The sequence below is a fragment of the Paramormyrops kingsleyae genome, chromosome 15 (genome assembly GCF_048594095.1).
Source record: "Paramormyrops kingsleyae isolate MSU_618 chromosome 15, PKINGS_0.4, whole genome shotgun sequence".
In the NCBI taxonomy this organism is placed as follows: Eukaryota; Metazoa; Chordata; class Actinopteri; order Osteoglossiformes; family Mormyridae; genus Paramormyrops; species Paramormyrops kingsleyae.
This window is the reverse complement of record NC_132811.1, coordinates 10,402,303-10,423,749: the sequence shown is the minus strand read 5'-3', so window position 1 is coordinate 10,423,749 and position 21,447 is coordinate 10,402,303. Positions and strand designations below refer to the sequence as shown.

The window sequence follows — 21,447 nt, the reverse complement described above, 5'->3', positions numbered from 1 at the left end:
GTGTGAAAGAGAGAGAAAGAGAGAGAGAGAGAGAGAGAGAGATGGACTGCACAGGACCCCAGGAAGCTGGATGCAGTTTTCGACCCACTGGAAGTGTGCAGCAGCTTCTCTGTTAGCACTGGGAAGGTGGAAGCTCCCCTTGACAGGACGTTCTTACTTAGGAATGTTTAACAGCCCGGAAAGCTACAGATGGATGGATGAGCAAAATCACACGGCAGAGTGTGACTGTAAAGTGTAGCATGGTGCTCAGAGACAGGCCACAGGGCTTTGCTAATGCAGATAACTAATGGTCACTGAGTCAGGCCTGTTCCTTCCTAACATCATCTACAGTCTGATGTCCTCTAATGCTTGGCCATGAGGTTCAGTGCAGGGCGAAGAAGCCGTAGCCTTCTTGATATATTCATGGAACATCTGTCTTTTTATTTATTCATCTGCCATAACCGCTTATCCAGTACAGGGTCACTGTCAGCCGGGAGCCTCTCCAGGAAACAGAGGACTCAAGGCAGGGGATATCCTGGATGGGATGCCGGTCCACTGCAGGTCATGGACTTACACAGAGAGGCAATCTAGAGTCACCAGTTCACCTGAGTGCATGCTTTTGGACCACAGGAGAATACTGCAGTGTCCAAAGAGCATACAAACTCTACGCGTACAGATCAGCCGGCGGGAATCGAACCCCAAATGCTGAAGGCGTGAGGTCACCATGCCAACTACATTGTTATAACAGAAAAAATAAATTACCTGTACTATGATACTAGAAGACAAACTGCAGAAACACAGGCGAAAGCTCTCACTTAGCGACCAAGTTCCATTCCAGTGACTCGGTCGTTGAGCGAAATGGTCGCCACGTGAAAATCAAAGTAGTCTTGACGTGACCGCAACCATTTTTACGACGTTACGTCAGCCTTCTATACTCAATTTCTTTCATTCTTCATGAAATGAACGTTTTTTAACAGCATTCTTCAAAGATCTTTCTCACCCAGGCGTGCGTCATTATCAGACCTACGAAATGTGGTCGTAACTGCACATATTGGCCTGAAAATTATTTTTGCAAATGATCACTATCAGGCAGTCGTTAAACGAAGAGTGGCTTCGTGCAGCCTAAGTATCACTAACTTGAGAAAACGGCTTGTCTGCTTCTGAGATAGTGAGGAAACACATAATGTCTACAAACAGGCACGTATGACAGATCCTGGATGCACCAGTGGTCATATGCAGTGTTTAATTCTCACTATTTTTACTTTGAAGTGCATTAATATAATTAAAGGCTGAACTGAAAAGCATTTTTATTTTTATCTGCCCTGTGGAATCTGCTGTTAAGTTCCTCATCAGATGTTTCAATAACGCTATCACAGCTTTTGAGCGTCCTGCGCTTTTAAGCGTGGCATTAAATAAAGAGTCTGATTTGCATAATTGAACTTGAACTCCGCTCCCGCTCGTCGAATAAGCTCGTTTTTGCCAGGGCCTCCAGTGTGAAATCTGTCTCTCGCGATCAGTTGTGCTTCTTCATTTTAATGCGAACAGACGTGGTTTGGAGATTATCTTTCAATACCTGTCAGCTATACAAGACTGTCCCCGACTTACAACTGGGTTCCGTTCAGACGGATTGGTCATACGTAGAAATGGATGCATCTCGGAATAGGATAATCGCACTTTTCGGTGAGAGAATGAGAGATGTGTGTGAGACTGGGATTGTCATGTTTCCACTTTCCTGTAACAAGTATCGTATGTTGTGCAGTTCAATCTAGGTGGCTGCCGGGCCTATGGCTGCCCTAACATTTATTTTTACATTGGTCAAAATTGTGGAAACACCTTTACGCTTTAAAAATTATTACACAAATACTGCCAGTAGTGTTTATAAACAATCAAAGAATGTTTGGACGATTAAATAACTGGAGTAACTGGAATAAAGTTCTGCGATTGGAAGTATTTCCTTAATTTTGGTCACTAGTGTATTTTTTGAAAGTCATCATAAACCACATAGGTCACAAGCTGGAGACAGTCTGTACATCGGATGCCATTTTGAGCCATGGATAGTAAAGATGGAACTGGAAAACATTCAGGGATTGCAGGAGTTGGGCCGTTAATCGTCTGAATATGCCAGCTAGCTGTTGAAATAATAGGTTTGTAAACCACTATCACACACTTGGCCATTATTTATCTGAGTATTTATTTTTACATTGGTCAAAATTGTGGAATCTGAGTATCAGAGCATTTTTCAGAAAGTCGACTCCACTGGAAAAAATGGCTTTTAAATTCATCTTTGTCAATGGTTTTATGTTCGAATTGTTTATTCTGCTCGACATGTAATAATCCGCCACAAGCCAGGGCAGATTAACAGACTGAGACGTGTCATCTAATGATGTATGATTTGCGAGAGGGAAATGCATCGATTTCGGATGCCGGGACTTTATGACATTCGTTGTGCCGGGGAGGCTGATATGGGACCAGAGCAGAGCGTTAGAGATGGGGTGGTGACCTTCTGTGGGCTGAGTAGTACACCACAGGACATCCCAGCTGAATTAAGGACACACCGCAAATCTAGCTGGACACCGGGCCGGCTCACGCCCCGCTGCCTATGGGCGATGGGGCTTTTCTAATGCATGGGGAGGGCTCCACCCCCCAGAGAGCAGCACGGGGCTCCTCAGGGCTGTATTCTACAGTACACCCCCACGGAGTACTTGAGCCCAGCCCCTTCCTGAAGGGAGGGTGTGGGTGGTGTGATGGCTCAGCCAGTCGTGCTGTCAGCTTATGTTCTAGAGTCATGGGTTTGAATCCCAACACCGTCTGTTTGTGAAGAGTTTTCGCATCTCTTAATTGCCTTCGCCATGTGAACACGTGTGCCCTGTAATGGACGGGCATCCTGTTCAGGGTGTCCCCTGCCGTGTTCCCTGTGATGGACGGGCATCCCGTTCAGGGTGTCCCCTGCCTTGTGCCCTGTAATGGACGGGCATCCCGTCCAGGGTGTCCCCTGCCTTGTGCCCTGTAATGGACAGGCATCCCGTCCAGGGTGTCCCCTGGTGTGTACCCGGTGATGGACTGGCATGCCGTCCAGGGTGTCCCCTGCCTTGTGCCCAGTGTTTCCTGGGATAGACTCCAGGCTCACAATAACACTGTAATGGATAAGTGCTTAGAGGAGATGGATGACAGAGAAGGTACAACGACCATGGTTCAGACCTACCTTTGATGTTCAGCCATGGCTTTCAATGCTGAGTGACTGCATCACGCCCCCTACTGGGCTCATGTAATCCGTATGTATTGTATGGTTATTGTACTGTGGGAATGGATTTTTGTACTAATACAATACTCCAGTACCCGGTTCTCAGGATAATTGTACCATACTTGTAATGCAAAAATTATAATATGCATTTTTAATATAATGACTATTTACAAACATGCAAACACCAAAGCATTTATAAGAGCATTGTAGATTCATGAGAGTCGTGTCTGGTGTTCTGTTGGATGGTCAGTTTTCTATGTACACACAAAAGGCGCTTGTTTTGAAGGTCTGTGTGGTCTGTGTGGGTACGCTGGAAGTCATACATCTCAATATACAACTCAAAAAAACGCACAAAACCACAGCAAAATTTATTGTTTCATTCATTTTTCAATTCATCTGTGAATTACATATATATTCCAAATTGCAACCTAGTTCTTCCCCGTTTATCATTAATGTAGGGCTTCTTTCTGGCTTTATGGGACTTCAGTCCTACTTCTTGGAGCCTGATACAGTATGAACTGTCCTAGCAGTGTATTTCATGCCCCTCAATATTTCACATTCCTTTTGAAGGTCACTTGAGGTCATCCCCCAATTTGTGAGAAACAGTCGGTTAAGTTAACAGTCATCTCTGCCATTGGGAAGTCACCTCCGCCCTCCACCTGGCTGGTTCATGGTCGTTCCCAGTGTCTCCTGCTTCACCTTATTCTTGTGTACTGCTGTTTTAGAAACTTTGATCCTGGAAGCAACCTGCTGCTCAGTCTAGCCTTCTGCCAGCAGAACCAGGGTAAAACCGCGATTTTACAATGTAGAATAAAAAAAAATATATATGGTCTCTTAATTTTTTCCAGAGCTGTATGTTCTTTAAATATCCAAGACTCACATGTATTCTCATGCAGAAGATTAAACCATTGTGTCAAAATAAACTGTATCATTCCATAGACATTATGTCTTTTGATTATTTTTAAAATCTAATATCACATTTTATAACTACATGTGTTGATCAGAGTTATGGGGTGAGTGGCTGGGGGGGGGGGGGGTATATATCCCATGCTGCTTGGGGTACAAGGAGATGTGCACCCTCATTCTACCTATAACATCCACTCATCCATCCATCCATCCATCCTATCCCAGCACGGTCACATGATAACAATGCTTGTCTAATGCTTAACGCTGTGCACACAGACGGGTTTTTAATATCGACTCTCCATCGTAAGTCAACATGGAAGGCTCTTCGCGGAGCCTGTGTTTGCTCATGGCGAGGAGCTTCTGAGAAGCTCTGGCCGCCTCGGATATGGAGAGACATGCCCTTGGGGTGTGTGTGGGCGTGCGGCATGGGGAGACTTCTCTCTCTAATGAAAGCCTCTTACACTTTCACTTCATACGGGCTCACCTGTAGCCTTGGGACATGGGAAAGGTTAGGCCAGGGGCACGAGCAAGTCATGAAAGGAGCTACGGGGGAGGGGAGGCAGCTACGGGGAAGTTGTACAGTATCGACCATGGCCTTCACCATGGTGGACAGCTGTGTGAGGCGCTGAGCATTATGGGTAAACAGGAAGTCCCAGAACAGGAAGTCCCACCTCTCTCTTTGGAATCTGTTCTGTGGAAGCTTGGCTTGGCATATCGGGTTGATTGTTGCTTGCACGTTTTTGCGTTGCAGGTTCTATGGCTACCAGCTTTGGCCTTCGAAGACAAGGCATTCGCCATGTAAATACCCAGATCATTTATTGCCAAAAATGTTTATATGCCACAGATCAGAATAAAAACATTGGTCTGCTGCTTGAATTGCAGGTAGACAAAGTCAAATTTTTATTTCTTCATTTTGAGAGGCGGGACATGTTATTAGCCTTGTTTTTTCTGTTCCAACATTTGAAGCACAGTTGTATTTGTGTTGATATGAGGAATTGTCTTTGAAATACATTTTATGTCTTCCAAGGCCTCAGAAAACGGTAATTTGTTCCTTCAGGTTTGATGCCCATGCTTCTGTGCTGAGGTATAGCAGCATAAATAATATCACCATCCCCAAACCAGCTGTGATTACCTGTCAGTTCAGATTTCAGTGTCTGGACTCCTGGGTTCCATACAGCAGATTTCGAATGTGATTCTCTGGGTGGTATTAAGCTGTTTTGGCGCTGGCCAGCAGGTTTTCATTCTCTTGTATTTCGGTTTCCTTCTTTTGCCTCCCACGTTGCCTCCCATGCTGTTCAGGTGGACCATTTACTCTGAATTACTCCTAACGCTCGATATCGAACATGTGTTTGTTTGTGTGCCAGGAAATGGACTGGCATTCTCTCATCCTGAAATCGATGAGCTATCACGGAAATTGGATCATATTCTTGATAATCACTGGTGCCACTAGGCTCCTGTATGTGATACTTTCACAGTGCTTCATTCAAATTCTGATTAAAAGGTGGGTGTGTTTGCCCTTTGGTCTCAAAAGTCACTGGCTGAAGCTTTTCTCTGCTTTTCCAGTCAAGGAACAGAGTTGGATGATTCAGGTCCAGAGAGTAAAAGTCCAGACCAGGATTTTGTTTAAACCAACCAGTTGAGCATAAAGAATCACAGTCACGGAGTACTCAACTGGTTGGTTGAAACAAAATCCTGGTCTGGATTTTTACTCTCTGGACCTGAATTACCCAACTCTGTCAATGAATCACCTAAACATTCAGCAGGGTAAGTCTGCGTAAGAACCGATGATAGTGCCAAGGCTCTCAGATGTTCATGTGAAGTTCTCTGGCTGCTTACGTTCTCAGACAAAGATAAAAATGGCCTGAGAGAAGCCAAAAATATCATTAAAGAGATTTAACAGCATGTGTTGTATGCTGAATAGGGAAAATATGCATAGTTTTTAGAGAAGAACTTTCTCTGGTCGCTGTGGTTGGTATTTCACTCACTTGAAGAGGCTTGATGAATTATTTAAGCATTTATATAACCCCCTGCCAGCTCACGCTGCATATGTTCTACGTAACGTTCGTCACAAACTGTTACTCTTCCACGGAGAACCCCAGCGTCTAAGCTGTAAGATCCGGCACACGGCAGGAGACTGTAAGGAGGCCCGGATGCAGACCCTGCGTGGAGTGTGAAGGAGTCAGAGGTAGGGTCATGGTGCAGGATGTGGACTCTATGTATAGGTGGCGCTCCACCTCCTGCTGGGGGTCTAGCTGTTGGACTCTTGACTGAGGTGATAAACATAAATCATTCCAGTAAAACTAGACCCAGGTATGGATTAGTAGGAAAAGGATGGAATCTAGAAGGTTCTGTGTTCAGATTCCAGGTGTTGCTGTAACTGTGGCCATAATTTTTCTCCAAATTACAAAAAAAAGAAAAAAGTGGCAGTATGCCAAAAGAGTAGACAGTAAAAATATCCCTCAAAAATATTAGTCATTGCTTCGGTCTGGCTGAGTTGTTATTATGGAACTGTCATTTTGACAGGCCGTTTTTGTACTGTCAAGGTCCCACTACTGCCTACGTTAGTGCTTGAACCTTTGGGGTAACCCTCGGTCAAACAGCTTACCCAGGGCTTGGTGGGTGGATCGTAACCTTTCCCAATGTGGTGGTTCCGGTTTCCCAGAACAGAGCTCATTTCCATGTGACTTCTCCGCTCCGATACACCAGGGCCAGCATGGCTCTGGGAACTCAGGGCACTGGCTCTCTGCTCTCCCACTGAGTGGGGGGGTGGGGGTGGGGGGGGGGTCTGGAAAGCCACGCCGTTGTTGCTCCCATCCAATTAACGTCAAACAAGCCCATGTTAGAGCCTCTAATCAGCTTTCCTGGAGAAGGTCCAGCCGGGTCGGATTGCCAGAAGACCCGGGAACGGCTGTTGTTCATTCAGTGACACCTCAGAAATGGTTCTCCGGCACCGAGGCAGCCGGAGCCGGTGGGAAATTCGTTAGGCACGGTGAGTCAGAAATGATGCTTTGCTGCTGTCATCCCTCTGCTCAGGGCCCAAAGTCCTCCACATGTATACAGTATGTTTCATATTGAAAACAGTGAGCAGTAGAATGCAAAAAAAAAAGAAAAACTAAAAGTCTCTTTAAAGTGTTAAGAGATTCTAATTGGTGAGTCATTTGCCAGGTGACACAGTCGAGCACAGAGGCGGTGGGAAGTGAGTTCGGAGGCTGGAAATTGCCAGAAAGCCACTCGGAAAGTCTGCAGTGCTGGTAGTACTGGTCAGTTAAGAAGCTGGTCTGTCCAAGAGAGTGGATCGCTTTGAAATAGAGGTGGGTGTGAGACCAGCCTGCCGGACTACAATCAGCGTGGCTCAGGGCAAAGATCCGCCCGGACCTTAACCGTCGTAGACTTTAATGGATGTTCGTTTGAGAAAATCACATGGAGATGGTCTGTGCTACCAATGGGACTTGCTGTTTACAAAAGCCTATCGTGGATAATGCAGTACACAGAAACATGTGTGAAATACAGGGGCGTGGTGTGTGGCTCAGAGGGTTAGGCTGTGGTGCTTCTGCTCAGAAGGTCATAAGTTCATATCCAATGGTGTGAAGAGAGTGATTTCACTGTTGACCTTTGAGGCCCTCATACCTGATTGCTCTGGCTCAGTCTGCATCCCCCCCCCCCCCGAAAAAAAAAAACAAGAAAAAACACAATGCATGCTGCTTTGTGCCTGCAAAATAAGTTTAATGGAATTCTGTATCTGGGCAAAAGGGTCTAGATATGCCCTTTATACACATAAAATATATGTTTTATATACATACTTATAGGGATAGTAAATGCACATTTGTAATATGCCCCTTGCTTTAGTCATTTTTTGCAGTTTTAGCATTAATATACTTTTGTTTAAACATTATCATTTAAGCGGGTAGTTTTGTTTTGTTTTTGTTTGTTTAAAGTATGTAAACAAGTTTGACCTCATTGAGGTTATATTGTGAGCGTTTTGGGATGAGCAATTTGTCGCATAATACAAATAGAATTACCCAGTCCTTCTTGTGTGTGAAAATTTGGATTGCTTGAATGCTGAGCTTCTTTTGTCCAGATAATAGAAGCTAAATAACATTTGGCGCAGAAGCAACTGGAAAGTAGGTATAGATGCTATGAATGAATGTTATAGTTCATCTGTGAATCATGGGGAATTAAAGCGTACTGTACCACCTCTCTAACGTACCTTGCTGGCCTCGCTGTATTCCCGTATGTCACGTACCGTCTGGGATGCAGTGAGCAGAGGAATGCTCACGGACGCTGCTTTTTAAAATTTCGCACCCGAGTACCTTTGTTAGCTCCCTAAGTGTTGATTAACGCTGCTTATTGGAAGCATTCCCACTCGCACCGGCCGGGTAGGAGGAATTACAGACACTGAATGCCAATTAGCTGACCTGCTGTTAATGGCGTTGCCATGGAAAATGATGCTCTAATGTCGTCTGTGCTGTTGATGAGTTTTGCTTTTTTCTTGTAATGTCACGGGTTCGAGTGTCGCGATCTAAGTGCTTTGTTTGGGATTGTGAAATGTGTCTGTGGAACTTGGGGACGTGCTTGGAAAGGTGTTTTCAGGTGGAGCACGGGTGGGGGGCCCCTCGACTCAGCTGAATGTATTGAGACTGTGATGCAAATTTACCCCACATGTTAAGGAGATACTGAGAGCAATGGCCCACCTCAGGTGGCTTTGTGATTGGCCCGTTTAAGGTAGAGAGGACGTCGTGTATTTAGTTTGCCTCCCTGGATAAACCTGCCCCATCCTGTCCGCCAATCACATCGTCCCGTGGATCTGTTTCCTGTCACCTTGAGTCTTATCAATAGGCATAAGTCATTCCTTAATCGCTGCTTAGTACTCCCCAAAAAGCCCAGTTTTTCATAAAATAAAATCATGAAATTATTCGGCTAACTGATTTAAATAATGCTTTTTTTCTTATTCTAACTCACTCCTCCATTCATTCTGTCATTTTCTCACTTTTTTAAATAAATCTGTAAATCGCAGCTCCAGTACTCAGACGTTAATCCATCCTTGAGGTCCTGTAATGATAGCCAGTGTAGGAATTAATAGCTCAAATAAATTTTAATATTCTCCACCAATATGTTTGAATTAATTAAAGTTTAATTAATTATTATTTAATGCTGATTATTAATCAGTTGTTATGCCGAATGGTCGGCTCCTCCAAACTCAATTGCGGTATCCCTGTGAGTCTGTTAATGTGAGACTTAAATGGGATTCACTAATTACCAGTATCGCTTAGTAACCTGGGTTAGAAGGCTCGTCCAGCGAGCTGCATCACCAGGTAATGTACACGATTGGTAGCGAAGCTCCCCTCACGGCCAATGAGAGAGAGTCTCGCGATGTTTCAGGCGAGTTTGAGGTTCAGAGCGTGTAGCAAGATCGCACAATGGCAGGAACTTATTATGAGACACACAATGACGGAGTCTAAAGTTGTGTAAAAGACATGCATTTATTCCTAGCTAACACTACAACTGACATAAGACAGACATTACACCTAACACAAACAACAAACACGAAATAACGGAATAAAACAAACAATGTAATTATGAAAATGCAATGACCGGATTTAAATGAGTAACCTGAAATGGGAAATACTGTTCTGCAAAGCAAGCATAGTTTGTGGAAACACGACCCTAAAGTCTTATAGCAGGTTAAACAGAACAGCTTAAGTTGTTAGAATGAAAGGAAGTTGGTTTACTTGGTTGAAGAGTGGGGGGGGGGGTCTTGGCAGTTGATGGCAGAGCTGCTGAGCTGATGGCACTCAGGAAGGCGCGGCGTTTGGAGCAGTGGAGTGGAGTCCCTTTAGATTCTCTCTCCTGGTGAAGCTTTGTCTTGGGTGCTGTTCTCTGTTCAGCTGGGCCTTCACCGGAGGGCTTCTTGTGGGTTTCTCTTCTCCCGGGCTGATGTTCTCCTTCGGGCGGATGGTTTTCTCTGCGCCGGCTGGCGGTTGTTCTGCTCTGGTTGGCGGTTGTTCTGCTCGCCTTTGTTCTGAGGTGCCAGGATTTTTATGCTGTAAAGTCCATGAATAGGGATGACCAGGAATTCGACTCCTGGCCCAATGTCTGGCCATCCATTTGGCGGGCTTTCGGAAGGGGGTCTGTATCAGTCCTTTTGGGATTTATGGCCCGCCAGATTCTACCTTTACTGATGATTTTCATTAAGCTGTTATAACTTTTGATACATCCACTTTTATGGTAATCACTGACCAGATTTGGAATCAGGGGTAATTAACAATCAGTTTGATACCAAACATGCCATACCAGCTTCACAGGTACATACCTCATACCATCTGCATTAATTGATTAAACAATTAATTATTGTATCTATGTGACTGATTCATATCAGTATAGGATACAGGGGTTTTGGGTTGCACCTCAACAGATGTTACACTTTGTGCGGATATTACATCGAATATTCCTATTACAAACAGCACATCTTATCCATAGATAGGCGTGGCCGTTAGTTTGTGGTAATATCAATATAAGTTGCACATCTGGAAACAACATATTTTGTTTGGTGTGGCTTGTGCCAATTCATCTTCTCCAGAATGGATAAGATACACCTTAATTCAGTTCTTTTAACATAGCATGGTAGAAACAAAGAAACTTGGTGAGGTCCACCAAGATCAGACAAGGACCACAAAGGAATGTTGGAAGAGAAGGGGGGGGTTTTAACACAGAAGACTCTCTAAAAGTTAGGACACATACAAACATAACGTATCTGTATATTGAGACTAGTAGTCATGAGTAAATCAATATACAGGGTATACAAAAGCCAAACTTAAATGAAATTTCCTTTAGGGAGTTTGTCTGTTGGGTGAGTGAAATGTAAGGCAGAATGTATGGGGAGGGGGTTGTGTGCCAAGTCGAGGGACCCCTGTCCGTGAAGTCCACTCTGCTTGTCTGTAGGTCCCTAAATCTTTGGGCAATAAAAGTTGGAGTGCTGGCCTCCCTTGTTATCTGTGTGTGTGTGTTTGTGTGTGTAACCCCCCTTTGGTGCCTCTCGTACCAGGCTCGGCCTTGTCTCAGGCCACCTGGAATTTAGGCCCTGTGATATGTGCATGTGTGATCCTACACCAGACATCATTTTGAATACCTGCTTGTTTGTGGATGCACTGCTTTCAATTGAGGGCGGTTTAACCTGGTTTGCAGGGACGCCCTTACGCCTGGGCTCATGGCGCGCTCCTTCGCCCTGTGATTAAATTTGCATGTGAAGACGCTCTAATCCCTGCATACCCGATAAGGATTTGCACCCTGTTTGTTATGTATATCCTTAAGAGCTGCGCCCTCTGCAGGTTTTACCCTTGAAGTGGGTCAGGGTGTAAACTCAGGCAAGGAAGGCATCTTCCTGTGCGTGGGCACAAAGTACAACCTGCCTTGCTCACGTTTCGTTTCTCCTGCTGGTGTCCCAGCTCTCAACGGGGCCTGTGAAATGTAAATATCTGCTGTCACTCTGATGTCGTTCCAGATTTCTCTCTACCCCAACTGCATACTTAAGAATTCCTTCCAGAACCACAATACATAAGCAAAAAGTGATTGTCCAAAATAAAGACTGGAGCTATACGTGGTTGACTCAAAGAAAAGCTATAAGCATGCTGGTGATCTGGTTAACATGGTGGATGTATGACTGAGATGGGTTGATATCTCATCCAGGTATTGTGTCTTTGCTGTGTGGGTTCAGCTCCTGACAACCCTGACCAGGATATGTGATTGGAAGATGGATGGATGGATGGATGGAGCAAAACCATTCATCTATGAGAAATTCCACTGTTTGGTGCTTCCTTGATGCCAGTTAATGATTCTGTCTGAGGTTCTGCTGCTTGACAATGTTTTTCCCAGACAACTGTCAACAGAAATGTTCTTTGAACATCAATCACTCAGGCCCCCAATTCAAAGTCAGTAAGATCTCATCTTCTAGTAATGGCAATCATAATGACAGACATTTGGGCCTACCGGCGTTTTTAATACATCATGGGATATTAATAACTCTACAGCCACTTCTTTATGGAAGTACCAAATGCTTTAAGTCCCTCATCTGCCCAAGTGTCACTTTTGGTTTGTTGGCTACTGTTCTCCCAGGCAGAAAAAGGTGAATGTTTGGAGCTCGAAGGACAACGTAGACCTGCATTCGCATTTGCCGCTTCCTATAGCCCTGTGATTTGTCCCTGCTCTCAAAGGACAGTGGGGGGCGGTGGTGGGGGGGGGGTGCTTAGAGGATGACCAGTCGCTGGTATCCAGCCCTGGCAGCACCTGATAGCCAGCTGTAGGTTCCCGTTCACCCACAGAACGGATACAGGGGCATTATATTAAATCCCAGTTGAGTCTCAATTATTCTTTCTGAAAATCCTTTCTGATCTTGTGGAGTTTTCGCTCTCTCTCTTTCTGTTTTTTTTTCCCCCTTTCCTTTGTTGTTCTTTTGTGTTTTTAACACGCTTGGTTTTCATCTCTCTTCATTTCTCTTTTGTGCCTGGTTATTTCTTATGCATCCATCTTGGAGTAACCACGGACGAGTCCCAAAGCGAAAATACGGCACAATGGGAGCGTGTCTATTTTGCGACGCACCGCGTTTGACAGGGACAACAGCGATTATGCAGCACCGTCATTGTTCGGATCTTATCATTTTCACAACAATAACATTATTCACATAAGCTTTCCAGATGAAGGCTCAACGTATTCATCTTTATTTTCCTAAGCCCTGACAATGTATTTTGGAGATTTTTTTTTGATCTGATGAAAAGGAGAAAAAGGCAATTCTTAGTTTTCTTTTGAAATAGGGCTGTTTAAAGTGTCTGTGTTTTTCTTGACATTGGAAGCCTTATCAGTATTTAAAGACCTCCCCCTTGCCACTAAATAGGTTTTGTTTGGTTTGACTTGTCTTTATTCAATTTATTTCGCTTTGTTTCATCCCCCACCCAGAAATTACAACATCCCCTGCTGATTTAAAAAAAAAAAAAATGTAATTTTTCATCCAGATTACATTCTGTCCCTGAAACTGGGGTAAATGAAGTCTGTGTCACGTGCCTGTGTCCTTCATCCCGGTCTGAGATCAGAAATGTCTTCCAAATCTTGTAAAAAAAGAAAGAAAAAACGCAATATTAAATCACCATAAATTATATTCTTCTTCTGCTTTGGGGCATTTTCTGAGATCAGGAAAAAAACAAAACCTTTACAGGGGCTCGATCAAAGCAGGAGATTAGTTTAATGACCCAGAGTTTAGGTGAAGTGGAGCGTTTACCTTGTGTCCTGCAGTACAGTTCTGTAGGCTTACCTCTACAACCGAGCCACTTATCATAGGCATTATAGTGCTTTGGTGGTGGGAAACAGTGCTCCATTTAACCACAGTCTTATCTTTTTCTTGCAGTTCAGTCGAGGAGCCGTTTCGCTGGAATACACAAGGTACCAGTGCTTATATTCCCCTTATTTATTTGTGTATGTATTATTTATTTTGTCTGTCTGTCTGTCTGTCTGTCTGTGTCTGTCTTTGTTTACATGTACACCTGGAAGAGCCCTGGTTGTTTCGTTGGAATCCCAGCACGCTGTGACATAGGAAGCTCTGATTCATTGGTGCATTACATGATACACAGAGGTGTCAGACGCTGTGTCAGAGGCTCCCAAAATGCATTGCACTGATAAGTATGTAAATAAGTGGTTGCCAGATATGTGTTTTTTGCTGGGACAGAGTTTATTTGGCACTCTTTCCATCACTGCCCGGTGCTTTGTTGTGTAGAGCAGCAGAGCTGAAAAGACCCCCCCCCCCCAGCCCTGACGACGGTGGGATGTCTGATTGGCCAGCTTATCAAGTTTGACAGAACAGCTGTAGCGTGACGTCACAATGCCTGTAATGGTGTCGCTATGGCAACCAGCACCTACATGCATGGGGGTAGATGGTAGGTGGGAGGGGAGGGAAGACGCTGTGTTGTGAAAGTCTTGTTTCACCCCACAGAAATTATTTATTTATTTATTTTTTGTAAAGGTAAGTGTGGCCAGTGTGTGGTTCTGTTAGTTAGGACTCATGGCCCCATAACTCATATTACTGTCGGCCCTTGAGCAAGGCCCTTAACCCAATTGCTCCAGGGACTGATACTCACTTGTATTTTACTTTGGACAGAAATGGCAGCTAAATAAATAAATGTAATAATAATATAATAAAAGGCATCAGAGGTTGCAATGTCAAGAAGAATACTATGTTTACAGCATCGTTCCGTAGTGGTATACCACAAAACACTGACATAATCCTGATTATTTCAATTTTTATAGCCACGTTAAGAACAGACCATCCTCCACGTCATAAATAATGCATTTATCTAAGAAAGAGTCCTTGTTAATAATTTAATAGTGCATTTAATAGATATTTAACAAAGCTAACATTTACCGGGCATATTTGCTGCTATAAAACACCTGCACCTGTAGCTTTGAAATTCAGGAACCGTTTTCTGTGATTGATGCAGCATTAACACCTTTTCAGGTTTGCAGATCCACCCATTTAGTATCTGTGATCGCTCCGCCTATCAGAGTTGGTTCTGGGTTTGCGTCCCTGCGGCTGAAGATGTCAGAGCTTAACAGACTTGTGTTACCCTCACTGCCCAAGAGCAGTTAATCCCATTTAAAGCTCTGTTTTTTTTATATAAACGCTCCGCTGCTTTGGCGTCCTTAGTACACACGAGGCCCAGAAGCGGCCCAGACCACCGCTGACCTCCACAGCAGGGCCCGCAGAGATGGAAGTCCTGCCTTTCTGTGGGTCACGTCCCAAAGGGTGGTGTGACACTAACCACCTGCCGTGTTCCCTTTGCTGGCTTCGCAGAGGAGAAGGACATCGAGGAGGAGCTGACGACAGGACTGGAGCTCGTGGACTCCTGCATCAGGTCCCTTCAGGAGTCTGGGATCCTTGACCCACCGGAATATTCCACAACTGACAGTAAGGGACCTTCTGTTGGGTTTTTTTTTTTTTTTACTGTTCCGTGGGCATTTTTAATAGGGATCTGAAATTAATAAACTTGCTTAATACACAGAATGTTTATTGAACTAAATAATGAAGAGATAGGAATAAGAAAAAAGGTATGAAACAAAAATCTGACTTCTCATTAGGAGGAAGTGTTGCACTGTGGCATTCGTGACTTTCACAGAAAGAAAATCTAGTGATCGTGGCTTTGATTTTGTGATACCATGGCTGGTAATGACGTTCAGAAAGTTGGTATTCTCTGCCAGGTCGTGTCCTGTGACCATTCAGATTTTAACAATGGGTTTTTTTCAGTGGAAATATCTCCCCCGACAGGGAGACGGCTTCCCTCTTTATGGTCAGTCTTCTCCCCGAAGCTCCTCACAAAGGGAGATATCTGCAGTGGTTCATTTAGCGTCCGTCTCCCCATCACTGTCGTGCCTCACAACCGGCTGGGTCAGGTCATCCCCTGGGAACAAGGGGGGCAAATGATCCGGACGTGATTTTGTGCTCTCCCAGCCGGAAAGAATGAGATTGACCTGGCTGAAAATTGTCAAGAGCAGGATGGGGACCCTTGACAAGCCTCTGACAAATTTAAGGCTTCATAAAGAGAACACATCTTTCAGACGTCTTTTTTTCTAGTTTTTGGATACGATTCACGCTAACGGATATGAACGGGAATTATCACTTGATTGCTTGTGTGATTGCAGTGCCTCTAAATGACCAGCAGAGGACTTTTAACATGATCAGTGGCCCCCAAGTTACTTGAGTTCTTAGGGCCCCCCCTGCTATTCCTTTCAAAGGAAAAAATTCTTGACAGGGGCAGGGGACTTATTAGCACAGACCCCTTGGCTTCAGCCCGGGAAACCATGTGTATTATAGCGTTATAACGCCCTCTGAAGACCTAAAGACTAAAAATCATGAAAAACTGAATGAGGTATTATCTGTGTAAATCTTTACATAGGGCAATTGGGTATAGAAAATGGATGGATGGATGGATGATATAATTTGGAATGCAGCAGTGAGTCTATAAAGTGATGACAGGATTCTGGGAACAGTTCTAGCTGCGCTGACCCAGGACGATCTCATTATATGTCTGACCAGGGGGCTTTGATCGTATCTTAACAAGTGCTGCATTTGAACCTGCCCTCAAGTATCTAAAACCTTCTAGGCATAAGATAACCACAGCGGGCCAGATTCTTCCTCTCAGTCACAGCATTATTATTGTTATTAATAAATTTACTTAACTTGTGCTCCGATTTTACCTTTTCTGGCTCATCCCATATATAGAATATAATAGAATTGAAATAAATTGTCATTGCACATCTACAACAAAACTTGGTAAACTATTCATTGTTCATTTTACACATAATTTATGTGCATGGAATGGGTATTTTTTACATGTTCTGATTTTTGCTGGCTGTTGGAACATAGGAATATGTCATGCTGTTAACTTGCTGTTATATATTATGCAAATACTGTATATAGCCATGCTCCTCACTGGGAGATGTGGTCTAAAGATGGTTGGATGGAATGACTTTATGTATGTATTAGAAGTTAAATCCTACATTGGATTTCAAGGGGAGGTATTATGTGGGGAAAAAAATGTGTAAAGTATGGGGAAAACGAGCTGAACCGTCACATGACTGTCACATGATAAGTTCTTGCTTATCGTACTGATGTGATTAAAGGGTAGGTCTGTGACGTTGGCAACCAGTTCGGTAAGCTGGTTCAGTAGGTCTCAACAGTGCCATAATACAAACAGATGATGTATGCAGTGAAACATTTCTCTGCTTAGTACTGCGGTTTCTGACCTGAACACCGCGGTAATAGAAGCAGAAAGCCTTCCGTATTTCAGGCGTGAGGATCTGAACTTGGGGCTGGTTGAAACAGGATTACCTATCGGGAGTGCAGAGCACCGCAAACGCCCCCCGAAACACAGTCGCCTTGGACATGCAGTGGATTTTATTATTCATGGGGATTTTGTTTTTAACCCCGGGACAGGTATTAAGTCCCACGCTTTACCAGCTGCTGACGTGGTCGTATGCAAATTGCGACAGCGCCTTAACGCTGTGACCTCGCGTCCGAACGTTTCATCAAAAAGTTTAGAAGTTTAGGTCAATGCACATCCCAGCTAAAATAAATAGTGAGGTAAGGAGAGAGACAAGGTAGCAAAACATTAATATTTAATCTAATTTTTAAATCCCTGTTTGAAAAACAATGCCCTGATTATCTTGCTATGGATGAATGTTAAATGTTCCTCCATATAGTGTAAATAGAATGTTCATAGCAAAATTGGCATTTAAGAAAAAGAAATCCTTTATAGGGTATTGTGCTCACTCTATGGGCAGCAGTTTGGCCTCACAGTTCCGGGTTGTTGGTTCGAATCTTGCCTTCACTCTGTGCTCTCCTCTTGTTGGGAGGTTAGGTCCCTTGCAGTGAGGTGAACTGGCACTTTTAACTTTTAATGTGCCATGCCCTGTGTTTCCTCATTAGAAAAATAAAGCATTTCTACAATTCATTAGTATCAGGTGAGAAAAAAAAGGCGTTTGATTTAAAGAATCCAGGTTGCCTGTTGTTGGGTGAGGTTTCCCATCCTTGTGGCCAATACCTATGGAAGTTGTATAATGGGATACAGGAAATCCACACAGTGTGACAGAGAGAGGGTGATATGGATCAGCAGTTCCTGCATTGTGACCGCACTGTAGAAAGGAGGTCACAAAAGTTTGTTGCCAATCGCCCCCCTCCAACCTGATGGATTGATGCTGGCCATCAAAGACCATCACGTTTGTTTGAACACCCCTCCTGTGTCCCCATTAAAGGAATATAGCTGCCAAATATATCTGCCCCCCCCCCCCCTCCATGATGTGGGTCCAGTGTCCTGTTTTTGGCTCTTAAATGATGGTTAGTCTGGGGTGTGGAAACAAACCAGCATGGCCATGACATCACCGAGCAGGTCACCTGGGTGCGGGGGACTCATTTAACAACTTTCTGGGTCAGTCTGAATGCATGGAGGGTTCCTGTGGTCAGGTGACCCGATTCACGGAGGGTTCTCGTGGTCAGGTGACCCGATTCACGGAGGGTTTTCTCAGTCAGGTGACCCGATTCACGGAGGGTTTTCGCAGTCAGGTGACCCACTTAATGGAGGGTTCTTGCGGTCAGGGGATCTGCTTTACGGCGGGTTCTCACAGTCAGGTGACCTGCTTCACACAGGGTTTTCGTGGTCAGGTGACCTGCTTAACAGAGGGATTTCACAGTCAAGTGACCTGCTTCATGGAGGGTCCTCACTGTCAGGTTACCTACTTCACAGAGGGTTCTCACAGTCATGTGACCTGCTTCACACAGGGTTCTGTGAGTTCTGCCACAGTTTAATAAGTAGTGAGAGTGTGAAGAAATACTGCATCCCGTGGGAGAGACGGGCACTCGGGGAGTAGCTGCTCTGCCGCTTCACCTTGTGGTTCAGCCGTTCCTGCATAGTCTGCCCCGAGGGTACCTTGTCACATCGATCGCGGCCGGTGTAAGGCTCCCTCCATCACGGCCTGCCTGGTTCCAACAGCCTGGCGCATGTGTGCTCTCGGTGGTGTTGAATTATGCATGCCGCTTATGCCCTGCCGCTGTCGGCGTCACCCCCTGCTCCGTATTGCCTCCGACGCAGGACCCGGCCTCCTATCCCAGGGCTCACTGCAGCTTGATGCCAATCCGGAAGGTTCCTTCCAGTACTCCACCGGCTACCATAGCAATCAGACCCTGGCCTTGGGCGAGGCGGCGGCCCCCCAGCTCCCAACACGCGCCGGCCAGGTTGGGGGAGCAGTACACAGCTACAACCAGGTAGGGCCCCCCCTGTGCGGGGAACTTCTCGGTATCCTTCTTGGGGAGTGGCTTCCAAACTTCTTATCGGCCCATAGCATTTTAAGGAATGCTGCTTAAAAGTTTCATTTGAGATGGATGATAGTTTGCAGGACACTTGGAGGACACATGGGTCAGGACAGAGAGCCAGTGAAAGAGGTAATGCGGAAAACATGTCTATTCATCATTTCATCGGTGGGATTGGTGTTTTTCCCCTGTGGCTCAGGTGTGACAGGTGGATTAGGCAGCAATCCGCTCTCTGTACAATGGGGAGCACACAGATACTTGTATAAAAGCAGAGACACACATAGATACACGTGGGTGTAAAATCACAGATACACACACAGATGCACGTGGGCGTCATGTGGAGGCTGAGCAGTGACAGTGACGTCGGCGTCTGTCCCCCAGGTCACGTCCAACCGGGCGGCCCAGTTTGCCGCCGGCGAAGCCGCGCAGTCACGGGACTCCTTTGCGCTGAGCCACGGCGGCGCCTTCCACCTGCCAGACACACAGGCCCCCCCCGGGGCCTACTACTCCTGCTCCACGCTGCCGGCGCAGCGCGTCAGCTCCCCCCTGTCCGTGCAGGCTGTGGGCTCCCCCAGCAAGCTGCAGCGACTGGCGTCTGCCGGCGGGGAGCCTGGTTACGCCACAACCCAGCGTGTGTCCTCACCCAAACCGTCGCCCGCCAGGCTGGCCAAATCCTACAGCACAAGCTCGCCACCCGGGGTGGCCGCCGCCGCCACTTCCTCCGGACATGCCGCCTCGCCGCTCCGTGTGGCCTCTCCGCCCAACGCCGCCAGCTCCTCCCCCATCCACCAGCTCGGCTACGCCACGCTGTCGCCCACCAAGCGCTTAGCTCACGGCCCTGATCAGTACAAGGTCTCCCATGACCTGTACGCCACCGCCACCCTGCAAAGACCTGGCAGCCTTGCAGGTGAGCACCTCCTCCAAGCGGTCGCGCTGCGGTAAGCACCTCCCCCAAGTGGTTGCTCTGCGGTAAACACCTCCCCCAAATTGTCATTGTCGGATTAGCACCTCCCCCAAGTGGTCATTCTGGGATTAGCACCTCCCCCAAGTGATCATTCTGGGATTAGCACCTCCCCTAAGTGTTCATTCTGAGATTAGCACCTCCCCCAAGTGGTTGCTCTGCGGTAAACACCTCCCGCAAATTGTCATTGTCGGATTAGCACCTCCCCCAAGTGGTCATTCTGGGATTAGCACCTCCCCCAAGTGGTCATTCTGGGATTAGCACCTCCCCCAAGTGATGATTCTGGGATTAGCACCTCCCCTAAATGTTCATTCTGAGATTAGCACCTCCCCCAAGTGGTCATTCTGGGATTAGCACCTCCCCTAAGTGGTCATTCTGAGATTAGCACCTCCCCCAAGGGATCATTCTGGAATTAGCACCTCCCCCAAGTGGTCATTCTGGGATTAGCACCTCCCCTAAGTGGTCATTCTGAGATTAGCACCTCCCCTAAATGTTCATTCTGAGATTAGCACCTCCCCCAAGTGATCATTCTGAGATTAGCACCTCCCCCAAGTGATCATTCTTGGATTAGCACCTCCCCCAAGTGATCATTCTGGGATTAGCACCTCCCCTAAGTGGTCATTCTGGGATTAGCACCTCCCCCAAATGACCATTGTGGGATTAGCACCTCCCCTAAGTGGTCATTCTGGGATTAGCACCTCCCCTAAGTATTCATTCTGAGATTAGCACCTCCCCCAAGTGATCATTCTGGGATTAGCACCTCCCCCAAGTGATCATTCTGGGATTAGCACCTCCCATAAGTGGTCATTCCGGGATTAGCACCTCCCCCAAATGACCATTTTGGGATTAGCACCTTCCCCCAAGTGGTCACTCAGTGCTAAGACCCTAAGTGGTCATTCTATGGAAACCCCCCCCCTTGCCTTGCCAAGCAGTCATTCTGCAGTACATCGCCACCCCCCCCCCCCCAAGGAGTCATTCTGTAGTAAGCACCCCCTGAAGCAATCATTCTGAGGTCTCCCCCCCACCACAGTCTTTCTGCAGTAACTGTCCCTCCCTGCCAAGCAGTCATTCCATACTAAGCACCCCGACCCGCACCTCGCCAAAGCAATAATTCTGCAGTAAGCACCCCAAACAGTAGTTCAGCAGCTCTGCAAATGGTCTGGAAGTAGCATTGTTTTGTGGCTGTGTAAGTGTAAGGCCTTTTAGGATTAAGGCTGGCCATTACATGTACGTGGATAGTGGGCACCAACATAGCCTTATAAATCCTGGGCTGGGGGGTTAAGTGTCAGCCCTTGTATCTGTGTTTGCCTGTGTGGGTTTCACCTTCAGTCCAAAACCATGTGGCCATCAGCATCCTGTCAATGGTGTTCCTCGTGTCCTGTACTTATGGGACAGACCCCCCAGCTTAGCAGGACCCTGTACTGGACAAGCTGGACAAATGTGTGTCTGCGCTCGTGCTGCCCCCACCCCCCCTTTTCATTTGTGGGCTTCGGTTTTCTCTGAAAAATTATAATTTCATCC

The 21,447-nt window shown here is 45.9% G+C and overlaps 1 protein-coding gene across 1 annotated transcript in view; it reads left to right on the top strand.

Moving 5' to 3' along the window:
* ctnnd2a (catenin (cadherin-associated protein), delta 2a) overlaps positions 1 to 21,447 on the top strand; it is a 227,346-nt gene that overhangs the window by 69,358 nt on the left and 136,541 nt on the right. Inside the window, exons 5-8 of the mRNA XM_072700081.1 lie at positions 13,518 to 13,552; positions 14,958 to 15,071; positions 18,748 to 18,920; positions 19,347 to 19,872. Of these exons, the coding sequence (XP_072556182.1) occupies positions 13,518 to 13,552; positions 14,958 to 15,071; positions 18,748 to 18,920; positions 19,347 to 19,872 (848 nt within the window). The remainder of the gene's footprint in view (positions 1 to 13,517; positions 13,553 to 14,957; positions 15,072 to 18,747; positions 18,921 to 19,346; positions 19,873 to 21,447) is intronic.